This window comes from Elgaria multicarinata, chromosome 1 (assembly GCF_023053635.1).
Source record: "Elgaria multicarinata webbii isolate HBS135686 ecotype San Diego chromosome 1, rElgMul1.1.pri, whole genome shotgun sequence".
Taxonomy (NCBI): domain Eukaryota; kingdom Metazoa; phylum Chordata; class Lepidosauria; order Squamata; family Anguidae; genus Elgaria; species Elgaria multicarinata.
In genome coordinates, this window is record NC_086171.1 from 46,452,548 (window position 1) to 46,467,323 (window position 14,776).

The following is a 14,776-nucleotide window of genomic DNA, read 5'->3' on the forward strand; positions in this document are numbered from 1 at the left end:
TGTGGGAGCATCAGACCAAAGCTTAAGATCATAAGAGGAAGATAATGAGTGAAATCGTAGAGCTGCAGCGTCTTGAGGGTCATCCACATGAATATTGAAATCACCCAAAATAAGAGTAGGACAGTTATCAGAGAGGAAAAAGGACAGGCATGAATCAAACTTAGAGATAAATTTTGAGGACGAGCCTGGGGGGCGATACAGAACTGCAATCCGCAGTCGCAATGGAGCGAAGAGCCTCACCACATGTACCTCAAAGGAGGAGAAACAGTGTGATGGTGGAATGGAAAGAGGCTGGAACTGGCACCAACTAGATAATAAAAGACCCACACCACCACCCCGACCCTCTGGGCGACTCGAGTGAGAGAAAGAGAGTCCTCCAAGAGAGAGGGCAGCCGAGATGGCGGTATCATGGGCCGGAAGCCAGGTTTCAGTAAGAGCAAGGAGGTGGAGAGACCTAGAGATAAACAAGTCCTGAATGACAGGGGCCTTAGAAGCAACAGAGCGACAGTTCCATAAGGAACACGAAAAAGGCAGCTGAGAAGAGGGGAGACACTGAATAGGAACTAAGTTAGGAGAGACGAAATTGGTTTCATTCTTACTTTGATTTTTTCCGCAACAGCAATCTTGAAATCTGAATAAAGATTCATATAATATGTATGCTGCTTTGCAAGATCTTCCTATTTAAAAATTGATGTTGCTCCTTTTCAATTAACAATTTCTTTTCCAAAGGACATAAGGAAGAAAAGAAGTAATAGTTATTTTGACAGTGTGGTGTTTCTTCTGTATGGTGTTTTATTTCAGCTGTGACAATCTAACTTTAATTATGTGCCATTGTTACAAGAAATATGTTTTCAACTTAGGTCTATAACAGATCTTGTTGCATACTTGTTGCAGATCAGAACCTTGTATTCTTCAGAGAACAATATTAGAAAGTTTTATCTCTGGCATATTCTGTAAACTCTCCTCTAAGCCTATAATGACTGTAGACCGAGCTAGGGTGGCATTGTTACTACCCACAAGGGCTGAGGAAGTATGTAAAGGATTTTTGCTCGAGCTTTTGCTTAGTGGGAGTTTTACTGATCTTTGTCAGACAGGTTTAAGGATTGCACAACACTCTTGCTCTTACTGCATGGGGACTTTCTAAGCTGTCCCCTATGCACACTTCCTTGCCTTAAATCAGCCATTGGCAGCTTTCATTCTCTTGGAACCAGAAACTTTTAAACTTTGGCATGAAAATCAAAACTCATGAACATTTGTCTGATTTAGGTGTGTACAAACCTAATTGAAGTTTCTAATATAATGCCTTCCGTATAACTAGTTTTGGACCAGCTCATGCCAATAATGCCACTTTTTTACACGTTAAAAAATCTTACATGTTAAGAAAAGGAAAATAAAACTAAATACTACAAGGCAGAATCCAATGCTGCCCATCTGCTGTCAGAGCTGGCTACCCATTCTGGTCCATGTGAGGCCCCTCCCACTTGCAGAACTATGATTTAGCACTTTGGGGGGGGGAACTCAAAATGAGCGGAAATGCTAGTTTCTGGAAGGGGGCTGGTCGGCGGAGCTCGCAAAAGGGATCTCTGCTGACCTGGCCCCTTCCAGAAACGAGTGTCTTTGAGGCTTGCCCCTGGAAGTGCTGAACTGCCATTCCGTGAGTCAAAGGAGCTGCTGCACACAGACCAGAATTGGCAGCCAGCTCCAGTAGCAGATGGGTAGCATTAGATTCTGCCCAGATGGTTGAACTGGCTTATATTCTGAGAGGGGCACCTTTTATTTTGTTTTGTTTACACCTCCGTTTTATTTCTTACTTTTTGCAGCCATTGAATTGTCATTGAAAGAACAAAGACAACAGCAAACGCCACTTTCCAGTCTTTATCCAAGCACTTCCAGTCTCTTAACAAATCACAAACATGAGGGCCGGAAGGTTCGGGCTATTTACGATTTTGAAGCTGCTGAAGATAATGAACTAACATTTAAAGCTGGAGAACTGATCACTGTACTTGATGACAGGTAAATCTGCTGGGATCCACAAAATAACCTTTTGTGAAGTAAATATCTGTAGGAGCAGATAAAACCATGAGGCTGTAAATAGGTTTGGACCAAAGTTACATGTTAGGTTTCACCTTAGTAATGTAGTATTACGCTTGCACTCTGCTTTTAGACCCTAGTTGCCTTTTTCATGAAAGCAGACCCAGGAGTTAACATTGAAAGAAAATGGGTTTGATCCAGAGAAACATGAGCCACTTGATATTGTTCCATAGACGTCAGTTCTTACCTGCTGGAGCTCAAACATTTCCCCATTGTGAAGCAAACCCTTACGTCTGGAGAAGCATGCTGATGTCCCAGCTATTAGACCTTGCTTAGCCAACATGTAAGGTATTTAAATTATTAACAGTTAAAGATACAGGGTTACATCAAATGTTTTGCTAGCAGAAAAATTACAAGATTTGGCATTGTTCCACTAGCAGTTGCAGAAAAAACTAGCATAGCTAATGCCAGCAAGTATCTGCACTTTAGAAGAAAATCTCTGGATTTCAGTTCACTGTTGTCCTGCAACTGTATTCTCCTAAGTCAGAAACTGCTCTTCCATGAGGGGAAGAGGCTTTCTGCTGGAGGCAGGGCACCTTTGGATCCAAACCTGTATATTGTTGCTGTCATGCTTTTCCAGAAACTGGTGTCATATTGACAGCCCGGGGCTTTTGATTATACTGGTGGAAGGTACTGGAGTCTATAGCGTCTACAGGTGAAAAGGTCAGCTTGTATGTGGTTAAATATGAGCTGCCTGCTAAAATGTTCTTTATATATGTGGAATAGTTCTGTGCCACCCTTTTGTTAAAAAAAATATAACAGTGGGGCGGAATCACCCTCCACTTTTATGACGTAATTTTTATTTTAATGCAGAAATAATTGAATTCAACATTAATTTTTAAAATCTAGTTTTTATTTCAGCACACTGAATCTTTTACAGTAATACATTTGAACTTGTGAAACATCTAAAACTGGGGTGGGGGGTTTACGGGGGATGGGGTCTATGTGATCTTTGCTTGGCAATTCCTTGAGTGCCCATGCTAGTACAATCTTACCTTACTTCTTTAAGAACAATAATTCTGGAAACTATTGATGACTGTTAGTTGAATTTGGATTCTATTCTATTCATATTATATGAGTTAGCATAGATGATGAAATATAGAAATTTCATTATTGTACAGACTACCTTGTCTGCTAAGGATAGACATCTGTGCAGGTACTTAATCCAGTGAATCTTGCCATCCACTCATTAATTCTGGAGCCCAACTATGTTTCCATCTTCGTTACATTAAAAACAACAACAACAACTTAGTAACAACTTAATATTAAACGTAGAGATAATATTTTCTTTTTATTAGGACTCCTCAGTACTATTCCAAACTACAATAATAAGCAAGAAACAGTAAGATGGAGCAGCATATAATCAATTGCAATTATTTACAAGCCAGTAGTGGAATGCAGAGCAGTTGTATTTACAGAGATGGTGTCCTTCAGATAGTAAACTTTTCACAGATTTAAAAGTTGCTCTGAGTACAATCTAGATAAATTAAGCCATCATTAAACCCCTTTTAAATGAGTGGCATGTTGGAAGTTAAACTCTCTTCCGAGATAAGCAGAGTTAGAAGCGTCTCTCAGCAGGAATGCAGCAAAGACTTAAAAGAAGGCTAAGAATACTTTGTTTAAGTTAAAACAAAGCCTTTACTGGCATAGAAGTTCAGTTGGTTAAATCAGTTACAGCATCACAAATATACTCACAATGATCATATCAGTTACGCAGCAGCAGCATTACAGATGGGTAAAGATGGATGGGGGGAAAGGTAATAATCATACACAAAACACAGTCATATATATAGGGCAAAAACTGTACAGTCATCCCAGCTACTAATTGACTAATTGAAAAATCATCTTATGCCAATAATTCAATCATTGTCCAGCTGTGGCCTTGACATTTAGAAAGCATTTCTTCATATTTCTTCATGCCATTAGGCACTTCTAAAACAATGGAATAAAGTAAAACCAGATCCATTCTAGGATCCATCATGGCAGTGCAGCCCTTGAATTCTTGATTATCATTTCTCACAGATTTAAGATTGTTTTAAATTGTCTGAGCTGGTCCTTTTTTCCATGTAGCTATATAGAGTTTGATACACTTTCGTGCAGGGATGGGGAATGTGCGGCTGTCTGGATGTTGTTGGCTGCAGCCTCCCATAATGCTTTGCAATTGGCTATGCTGGCTGATGGGAGTTGCAGTCCAACGTCTGTAGAGCCCCATGTTCCTCACCCCTGTTTTTAGTGTCTCGTGCTTTTTTCTTTCCAGTTTTCTTAAAATAAGAGGAGTGCAATAATTTCTTTAACTTACATACTTTTAATTAAGTACTCTGTCTATTGTGCATTGTACGAGAAATTTGAGGGGGCTGCTCTGTGTCTTTACATACATACAGTATATGTTTTAATCTTTTTCCCTTTAGGGCAGCAATTCAAATAACTAAGTTAGGTACATCCAAGGGTTTGTCTCACCTCTCTTAGTTATGAACAGGAGCCCCATAGACTGTGTTTTGAAACAGCCATGGGTTTCAATGGGGGCTTTCTATATAATGAGGGATAGGAGCTGCTCTTTGAAGAAGACTAAGCTCTGCTGGACTCACAGAATTAAGTTTTGTAGTTCTCTTGATTGTGGCCCCCACATTGTTATTCCTATTTTCTCTTTATATCTCCATGAACCTATGCAAAAAATCAAAGGCAGTATTTAACTGAATTGGCTACTGTAACAATCAAGAATATTGCCAAAATCTATCCTTCATGGTGGATAAGGATGGAATCCACATAGGACTTTCCTAAAATAGGAATCCCATTGCATTCCTATTTTCACGCTCTAAGCAGAGCTAAGTAAATGTTTTATTTTTACTCTATAGTGATCCAAACTGGTGGAAAGGTGAAACTCATCAAGGGACAGGATTATTTCCTTCTAATTTTGTAACTGCTGATCTTACTGCTGAACCAGAAATGAGTGAGTATTAAAATGTACACATAGAAAAATACGCTGTGCTTACAATACGGTAAAGTAAAATATTTTGAATACAAGGCCATTGATCTTGGTGTTACTCATTTATACCCATCTTTGCATTGGTAAGACAGTATCAGTGAACAAACAGCCTTAATGTTTTAATATGAAAGAACCCATCTCTCACCTGGGTGATGTAGTCTGAAACAGTTATAGACCTGACTGTCACGTAACAGTGTCAAATCGTGAGTTAATTAACCTATTATTTGCCATGGTACGTTCTGGGCGTGTGCTGCTTCCAACTTCAGTTTTCAACCTCTGGTTGCCGCTATCGTGACTGCAAACGTAGACACTTTGGGTGTTGCAGTGTAAGATCAGTAGATGTTTGCAGAAAAAACAAGTTGATTTAGGGACCAGAGATAGCAGTCGGCCCTTGGAGCAAGGAGTCTGAGCTCATCACCTCCTTGCAGCTGGCGTGGAGAGAACTGTGCTGGATGCCTCTACAAACTCACCAATGTGAGCTCATAGAGGGGTGAAAGGGAGCATGCCAGTGGTAGAGAAGGTTCCAGTTCTTGAAGAGGTCTTCCTTTCAATAATATTATGTTGGCTAAGAGACTGAGCTACAAGTCAGGAAGACCCTGGTTCAAATTTTATCTTTGCACTGAATTCATGAGCAAACCAAACCATTGGCTTCAGTCCCCCTCATTTGTGATGTGGGGGATAATAATGTAGACTTACCGTACAGGGTTGTCATAAGGATTACTCCTAGGTAATGCGTGTGAAGTTCTTTGGAGACCTGAAAGCCCCCTATAAACTTTATTTTGTTTAAGAGGCCAAATACCTTTTACATCATGGGTTGGATCTAGATTTAGGCATGTACAGCTAGATTGGCAGGTGCCAACCCTTCCTCTCCATGGCCAACCATTTATTTATTTTATATTTTGCCTTTCCACTAGTGAACTGTTTGTTTATTTGTTGTGTCAGCCATCATGGTCATATCAACTTTACATATGCAATACAGGTAAGCACACAAAAACTCTACAATGCAAAGAAGTACAATACAAAAAGGTACTAACAAAGTTTTCGTTATGATGAAATTTAACATGAAGTTTTAACATATCAGTAGTATTAACTTTTATACATTTATGGACCTCTTAATGTAAATTATTAGTGTCTCTTATTTTAATACTTTGTATTAAAATGAACGTTTACATATTTGTGGGCCTTTCCACTAAAAAGAGCGTTAAAAGCAGCTAAAACAATAAGAAATAAGCACCCACCAGTTAGTACTCTGCATAGCATTTTGAGGGAACTGGGTGATTGTAAAACACATAATTGTGTTTTAACCTGTTGGGTATTTTACTGTGGTTTTAATTTTTGTGAACCGCCCAGAGAGCTTCGGCTATTGGGCGGTATAAAAATGTAATAAATAAATAAATAAATAAATAAAATAAATAACTACCACAGGGAGGAGAGGCAGGAAATTTTTGTTTCTTTTATTTCATTTCTTTATTACTTTAGTTTTACATGTCTTAATCTGACTCCAACCCCATATACTATAAATAAAATGCCTGAGTGATAACTTTTTTCATTATATAACTTTGTCTTTCTGTTCAATATTTTGTCAAATTACATTTTTACAGTGAAAACCGAGAAGAAAACAGTGCAGTTTAGTGATGAAGTTCAAGTTGAAACAATTGAACCGGAGCCTGAACCAGTTTATATTGATGAGGTATGTACAAAAAAGCAGAAATCAATAAGAAGTATAAGTTGTAATTATTAAAATCTTTCAATTTGAGAATTGGAAGCATCCTTTCAACTAATGCAAATATAAAGGAAGGCTAGCCCAAACTGCTTTCCTTCATTTTTAAATGTGATTATATTTTAGTAATAGCTTTTGGGTTCGAGTATGCATCTCTTCTTCAAACATTTGTTTTTGAACATAATATAATGGCTTCCATTTTTGATGTGTTTCTAGCCAACAGGATAGATTTTTGGCAGCAATAGCTGATGGGATACAGGTGGGAGGATTAAGGTGGGGAGAAAGTTAACTCAACACTGATGCTAATCCCACCATGGATGATGATGATGATGATGATGATGATGATGATATTCATTTGTATCTTGCCTTTTGCCCAATACTGGGCCTCAAGGCGGTCTTACAAAGTTTAAAACATACATTGTAAAACCTAGGAAAAGAAATGTTAAAAAAACCCAAAAAAAAACCTTTAAAATACACAACAAAATTATAAGTCATGATTATTATCATGTGTGGAGAGTGCCTCCTAGATAAACAACTGTTGAGTTGATTATTACCCCACCGTTGCCTATCGTGTTGTCTGAATGCAGCCTTAAAGTTTTCCCTTGGTTCTCTGTTTGCCCCAACTCATATATAACTAGCTTGAGAGATGCTCCGTCTAGCTCTGTGAGACTTGGTTAGACTGCCTAGTTCTCTCTTTTCCTGTTTTCAGCATCCAGTCCTTACTGGGGAGAAAGCCCCATTGAATGCAGTGGATTTTACGGACAGTACATAGTTGTTCTAAGAAATAGGGAACAGTATAACTCTTACAAGTGCAACGCCTACTCTTCTGCATATGGTTTTTTATTTTAGAAAAATCCTATAATAAAACGTAGATTGATGAACATATAAAACGTTTCTTTACATAAACCACTAAATATTGCATGTTGCACACCCCGACACAGTATTTGGGTAGCATTTTTATAAATTGACTTATGGTCTTGCGTCTTCTCAGAATATATTCATATCTAATCCTTGCCTCTCATTTTTAAGAGTCTTCCATCTGGATTACAAGCTTTTTATAGGCATTGAATGGATCTCTTCTAGATAACTTTTTATGCCGCAACCCTTTTAAAATTATAATTATTTATTTCCAATACTCCTTCTGTGACTCTTGTAATTATTTCCCATTCTACCACTAGGTGGGGATGATGCTAGAATAACCATTGATGACTAGTATTCCAATTCAGAATTCTTTAAGAGAGAGGCAGTTGGAAAATAGCTTGTGTTTGAAGGATATTGTAACTGAACTTTTACACGAAACTTTTGGTTATTCTTATTATTGACTAGTATATGAAATGTTCCTAATAAATCATGTCAGTTAATAGGTCTGTAATAGTTTGATTGTTCTCAGTGAATGTTGCTTCAATTAATGCTGTATTTTAGTTGGGGGCTGCCATCTTCAGCCAACTATTCAATTACAAATCTTTTGGCTTAGAATAGTCCCAGTTAATAGAGTTATTAAAGAAATAAATTATTTATTAAATTTATAGTTTATCTTCAAGTATAAGGACTTCAGGTATAAACTCCTGTCTTTCACAGGAGGGAATTATTCTAAGATGTTGCTTGTTGCAACATATGTGCGTCATATAAAAACAAAGAATAAAAACAAAGAATTCTTAAATTGTTTTGCAAATGTGGTCAGTTAACTGTCCAAACCTCAACTAATCAACCAGCATTTCTAATAGGGTGAGAGCCCTAATTTTAAGTGTGTGTATGTGTGTGTAAAATATTATATATATATAAATATATATGTGTACATGAACATTTTTTCTGGGTAACTGCAATGTATGTGTTTATCAAAATTGTATTTGAAACTTCCACATTGTGTTAGGCAATGCTGTTCATAGAAAGGGCATTTTTATTGACAAGAAGAGAGTTGGAAAACACACTAGCAGTCTCAGACCTGTTTGTAGTAGGTATGTTACTGCTGGCACTGGTCTGTCATAGAGTAGAACATTGGCAGTAAATGAATTTTCTGAATGTGGTGTAAGGTTTTTATTAGAGCTATCATAATATTTCAACCATGTCCAGAGATCCAAGAAACTGGATTTTTTTCAGCATGAACAAATTGGCCTCGTGCTTATATTTCCCAATCAGCAGCCCACTCCATGCCACATGGCAAGTTTCTTATGCCATTGACGTAAAAGACAAACATTCCATTCGGCATGTTCAAATCATTGGGCATGCCTAAAGTAGTTCTTTGAAACATGGTTCCAAATATACACTGACCTGATTCCAAATATATGTGTTTCTCATATTCTAGGATAAAATGGACCAACTGTTGCAGATGCTGCAAAGTGCAGATCCATCTGATGATCAGCCGGACCTCCCAGAGCTGATCCACCTTGAGAGTAAGCTTTCTTTCTCCCCAAGTAGCCACCTAAGAGCTTCCACCTAACAGCAGGTGGGGGAGTTTGCTCCAAAACCTATGCACTGCGAACCCCTACAATTTCTATAAAACCTCATATCTAATTAATCTTGCTTGATAGTCTTAAGCCCTTTTGTTTTATTGAAAGGCTTCTCATAAATATGTTTTTCTTAGCTTGTTTGTCTACTTCCTTTATAGAAATACTTCTGTTTTACACTATTTATTTAAATTGTTTCTATCAAATCAGATTCCAGGATGGTGTACAATATAAATAATACAGTGATGTAAAACCTAATACAACAAAACACTTAATATCACACAACCATAATGAAACACAGCAAATAATGTCTGAACTTTATTTCTAGCAATGTGCCATCAAATGGGACCTCTCATTGATGAAAAGCTAGAAGATATTGACAGGTAAGGATAGATATTAAAAGGGGGAAACCTGATGTTTAAAAGGAACAGTTGCTTTGTTTTGCTGACGAATATAAAACAACTTTAAAACAAAAGGCGAGGTACTATTTATTTTGAAAGGGGAAGATGTGATGCTGCTAATAACAGCTAATGCAATTTTAAAAAGAAATTACTGACTATAGTTTCTACATAGCAATTTTTTCTTTATTATTCAATGGTAATTCTTCGTAGTAAGGTCCATGATTTTTTTTTTTCTTAGTAGTCATTGCATATTTTCCTAGGAGGAAGCATGCGTTGCCTCCTTCCTGACAGCTATTTCTAATCTTGGGCATCTTTATACTACTTTTAGGCAGGCGTTCCATTCTTTCTTGATACCTCCATCCCATGGAAGTTCCAGGCCTATTCTTCTAGCATGAAACAGCTGGTGCCGTTTGCAGCACTAGTTCGTTTGGTGGCTGGGGGAAGAGGATAGGAGGTGCCTTGGCTGCTGCTATCAGGAAGGACGGAGAGCTCTTTTTTCCTTTAAAAAGCTATTACTGCAACTTTACCCTTCTTGCAGTTGCAATAAAATGGATTCTCTTTCCTCTGATTTAGAAAGCCAGCGATTAAGCTATTAACTCAATCATCATGCACATTAGTATGAATTTTGTGGAAAAGGATATTTATTTATGTACAACTATTTCATTCAGGAAACATTCAGAGCTTTCAGAGCTTAATGTTAAAGTGATGGAGGCACTCTCATTATACACCAAGTTGATGAATGAAGACCCCATGTATTCGATGTATTCAAAACTACAAAACCAACAGTACTATATGGCTCAGTCTGGTGTTTCTGGCTCTCAGGTATGTGTTTGGATGCTTAAAGATTTATGACAGATATTATGGTACAAAGTGTTTGATCGAAGTCCTTGGAAACATACTGATACATCACACTTAATGAAATTATGCATGGAACCACAGTCCTTTTCAGCGCTAACATGTGACATCTGTGTTGTATACATAGTTTCCTTCTATTTCATTGTGAAGCCCATAAAAATATTTTAGGACAGCAAGGAACTACTACTGTGAAGTAAAATACAAATATAATTATATTACCTGATAGATTTCATCAAACATCATTTACTAGGCCTCCCAATTCATTGAATCAAATTGGGACCCATAAGAAACTGTATGTACCCTGTGAAGAAACGATTTAGGGTTCAAGAGCGTGCAAGGAGTTGGGGTGCTCACAGGAATGAGTTAGACATTCGTTGACATGGTTGACATATACTAGTGGACGAGGGGCATCAATGAGCCTGCATTCTAACTTTTAATTAGTAAGCAAATATTTCTTAGATGCTTTGGGATATTGTTTTTGTGATGGAACTGCTCGGCTTGACTCAGCGATTCCCTGGCCGGGAAAGGGGTCTGGCTCGGCCAGCCCAGACACACGCCCCTTCACTGCTGCTTTTAACCCTTTAGGAGTCTAGGTTCTCAAGGAATGACACCACACAGGAGATAGAGACCAAAACACTTTTATTCTTCACACAACACACTTCCATAAGGGTCCACACATTAAGGTAAACACGTAAGAGGTTTGGGGGGAAAACACGGATGAAGGAATGACACACTTCGGACAGCAGGGACTACTACGTCACCCTCACCCTTTTACACACTCAGACCAATTAGATTCGCACTCACTCCCCACTAACCACCCACCAGCCGTAACTCCGGCAAGGTCCCTTGCCCACTTGTACCCAAACCTAATCTAAAACAAACCAAACACTTAACACTGTGACTCAACCTCTTGTTGCTCACTTTGACTCGGCTTCACGCCACTCGAACTAGACTCCTTCCCTCAGCGGCCACACGGAGCTTCCGCCATCCAGCCGGCCCAGCCTGGATGCTCTGGCTCACCACGCACACACTGGACTCCTGACACCCACAGGAAAGAGGCCGGACCCTTGGGTGCCCAAGCTTTTTATCCCTTTCTGGGACCTCCTTGTTACCAGACCCACCCTGACCAATAGAAACCCCTTAGCAACCCACACCTCACCCGAAGGGAGGGGGGAATGCTCCCAGACATTGCACAGCTGCAACTTGTTACTCTCCCCCCCCCCCCCCCGGTATCAGCCCAGGGAGGCACTATCAGATGCCAGGCAGTTCTCACACAGCGTGGCCTTGGCATTTTACTTGCTACTCCCTTTTCGGACACAAAGAAACCCCTCTCCCTCTCCCCGGGATGAAGCAAAGATGTTCTCTTAAAGGGACCATGGGCCCAGCCCATGACAGTTTTTATGGTTCCAAGTGAAGAAAAGAGATGAACACCAATTGGAAAGGAAATGTCTTATTCCTGTGTTTATCTCTGTTCATTGTGTCTGTTTTAGGTTTATCCAGGGCAACCTCAAAGTAATGCATATTTGGTGGCAGGAAGCGCACAGATGGGCCATGTTCAAGGCTATAGTCTTCCGTCAGAGCAACTTCCACCTCTAAGTCAAGGCACAGTTCCTTCAGCAGCAAGCTCTGGATTACCCAGCCAGCCAGTTCAGACGTCTTACACAAAGTAATTGCAAGAATTAACATATCCAGGATTTTTAATTTAATTGGAACTACAAATACTTAAAGGAAATAATTGTTGAGAACTTTCCTTGAAAGCTACATTGAAGTATTGATCTGCAATTCATCTGTTTGGTTTGGGAATTCATTCTCCAGTTCCACTTACAGAGCATAGTTAAGATAGAAGTATCTTAGTTTGGTAGTTGAGTGATCATTTAGTTATTTATTGAGAAGTGGGTCCTACTTCTGTAGCACTTAGTCCCTAATAAGTGTTTTACGATTGTCAGTAAAAAAAACTTTTTTATAACAAAATTTCATAGCGCTCCTATTTATAATAGTCAGAAGATTACAGACTTCTTAGAACAATATCAAATTTCCTAGATAAACAGAGTGACTCTTATCTTCCCCCACTCCATCACCTGATGTGATAAAGAAGTCTTTGGAAGTGTTTCAAGTTACCACATCCTGAGAAACTCTGTAAAATCAAATGTTAACAGAGAAAATCACTTTGAGGTGACCTGCCACCACAAACATAATTGTTTGAATGTGTCCATAGATCAGGTTATGAATGATATAGTGGAAAACTTTGTGCTACCACCAAGGATATACAGTAATCATATTAAAAGTTAATGAATGATGTTGCGTAAATAGACCAGCCTTTGAAGAAGCTCAGCCAGGTTCTTTCTTAAATACATTGTATTTCAGGCACACACAAAATAAAAAGTCAGGGTAGGCAAGGCACCAATACAAGAAATGAAGGCAAGAGAAAACTTCAGAGGTGCACAGAAGCTAGTTAGTTTGAGGCCCGACTAGTTGCAGTCAAGAGAGACTTCCTCAGGAGTAACTAAACCAGAGGAACTGCTTAAGCATCCTCAGAAGAAACTGATTGAATTGCTGTGATGTGAAGTCCCTTGACACAAAATGCTTTGGGCCTGTACTTGATTTGTGAACCTTTGCTTTCTTTAGTTTTTGAAAAGGAGCCCGGGTTTGTTTGCTTGTGTGCATTGTGTATGTTCAGTGAAGAATTTGATTAATTTTGTCTGCCTTGTTTTGTACCTTTCTGTCCATGTTCTGACCCTATTCTCTTCTCTACTTTGCTTCTAGCACAATGGTTGGTTCTGTTCCAGGAAGCACATATTCTAGCCAAGCTTCAGTCTACAGCCCACCCCCAGCTGCTACTGCTGATGTTGCTGCTTATCAGAATTCTGGAACTATGTCCCAGGTGCCAAACTATAGCTTAGTCACCTCAACCCTGCCCCAGCCACCAGGCAGCCAACCACCGCTACAGCAACAGCCTCCGTCATCACAACAAAATACTTATTCTCAGAAGGCACTACTATAGGATATAGGACTTTTGATTCCTAATCTGCTCTAACCTCTGCTGATGGCAGTTTACAATGTTATGAGTTTATTCCTTTAATATCTTAAACGTGGGTTATCCTCGGCTTAATAGGAATCTTTCTTGGTGAACAAGTATGATGATTCTATTTGCACTGACTTTTTAGGAATTTTTTTTTTAAGTTTGCAAAGGAGTTAAAATACTTAGGACATTTAATTCCTTTAAAAATGCCTAAACATTGGTACAAGGTTATTTATGTCTGCTGAAACTGGTTAGTTTGTGAAGAGTCAACTTGGCAAACTCTTGTGGCATATATGTTATGTACATATAGTGTGTTTGTGTTAGTGGCCGTTTTGAATTACTATGGTGATCATGTGAATATATAACAGTGTTAAAATAATTTACATTACTGTTTTATTAATCATGAACAGATGGACCGTGTTCATGGATTTTATAAGAATGTCTGTTCAAAGTGTAGAAGGCTCTAACCCCGCATATCACAAATACTTACAGGCTATGGATATACTCTTGAAATTGAACTGTCTAGTTTTTCATTCATTGTACATTGAATGCAAGTGTGTCCTGCCTTCCTGTAGCCTTTGGGTGCTACTAGATGACATTATCTACCAAAGTAAGGGGCCTAGAACTTCAGACACTGCATTCAGAAAATGTTCTGCTTTTATGAATAATGGTTTCAAAATAATAACATGCAAGCTGCTAAACATATGGGACCATGAAACACATCTGAACTGTTTTATCCTTATTGTTTAAATGATGTAACTTACATTTCCATGCTGGTTTTATGTCACCTGAATGCTGAAGTATATTCTGTGTATATTGGTGGAGATCACACCAAAGACAGAGAGGGGACACTTTGGCTGTGAGTGAATGGCATTTTTAAACTGGAACAAAAACACTACATTTATTAAAGTCAGATCACTTGACCCCGTGTTTGTTGTTAAAATCTGTGGCCTTTTTATCCATCATGAATTTTAGTCATGGCAGTGTATAACACATTGCACAACATATATCATTGTTTTTTTATTGCAAGTGAAAAAAAGTCTTCAAGTAGTGCTGAACATTATTCAGAAGGTTCTTGTTCTTACTACATTTAGCACATACACTGTGGCTCCCCATACGAGAACTGACCTATATTTTTTTCCTCCAAGGTGCTAATAAAGTGTGATTTCTCCCTGCTTCTTATACGTATACACTAAAAAAAATGTCAAATTTAGCTGGTGTTTGTTAGCAAATATGGGATCATTTTTGCATTTAGGAATGTCT

General features: G+C 38.6%; 1 protein-coding gene across 1 annotated transcript in view; it reads left to right on the plus strand.

The window, feature by feature from the left end:
* The window catches only part of STAM (signal transducing adaptor molecule), a 35,001-nt gene extending 20,565 nt beyond the window's left edge, over positions 1-14,436 (plus strand). Inside the window, exons 7-14 of the mRNA XM_063127433.1 lie at positions 1,821-2,013; positions 4,944-5,038; positions 6,676-6,764; positions 9,097-9,184; positions 9,567-9,621; positions 10,308-10,461; positions 11,985-12,160; positions 13,258-14,436. Coding sequence (XP_062983503.1) covers positions 1,821-2,013; positions 4,944-5,038; positions 6,676-6,764; positions 9,097-9,184; positions 9,567-9,621; positions 10,308-10,461; positions 11,985-12,160; positions 13,258-13,495 — 1,088 coding nt within the window. The 3' untranslated portion in view covers positions 13,496-14,436. The remainder of the gene's footprint in view (positions 1-1,820; positions 2,014-4,943; positions 5,039-6,675; positions 6,765-9,096; positions 9,185-9,566; positions 9,622-10,307; positions 10,462-11,984; positions 12,161-13,257) is intronic.
* The last annotated feature ends 340 nt before the right edge of the window (positions 14,437-14,776 follow it).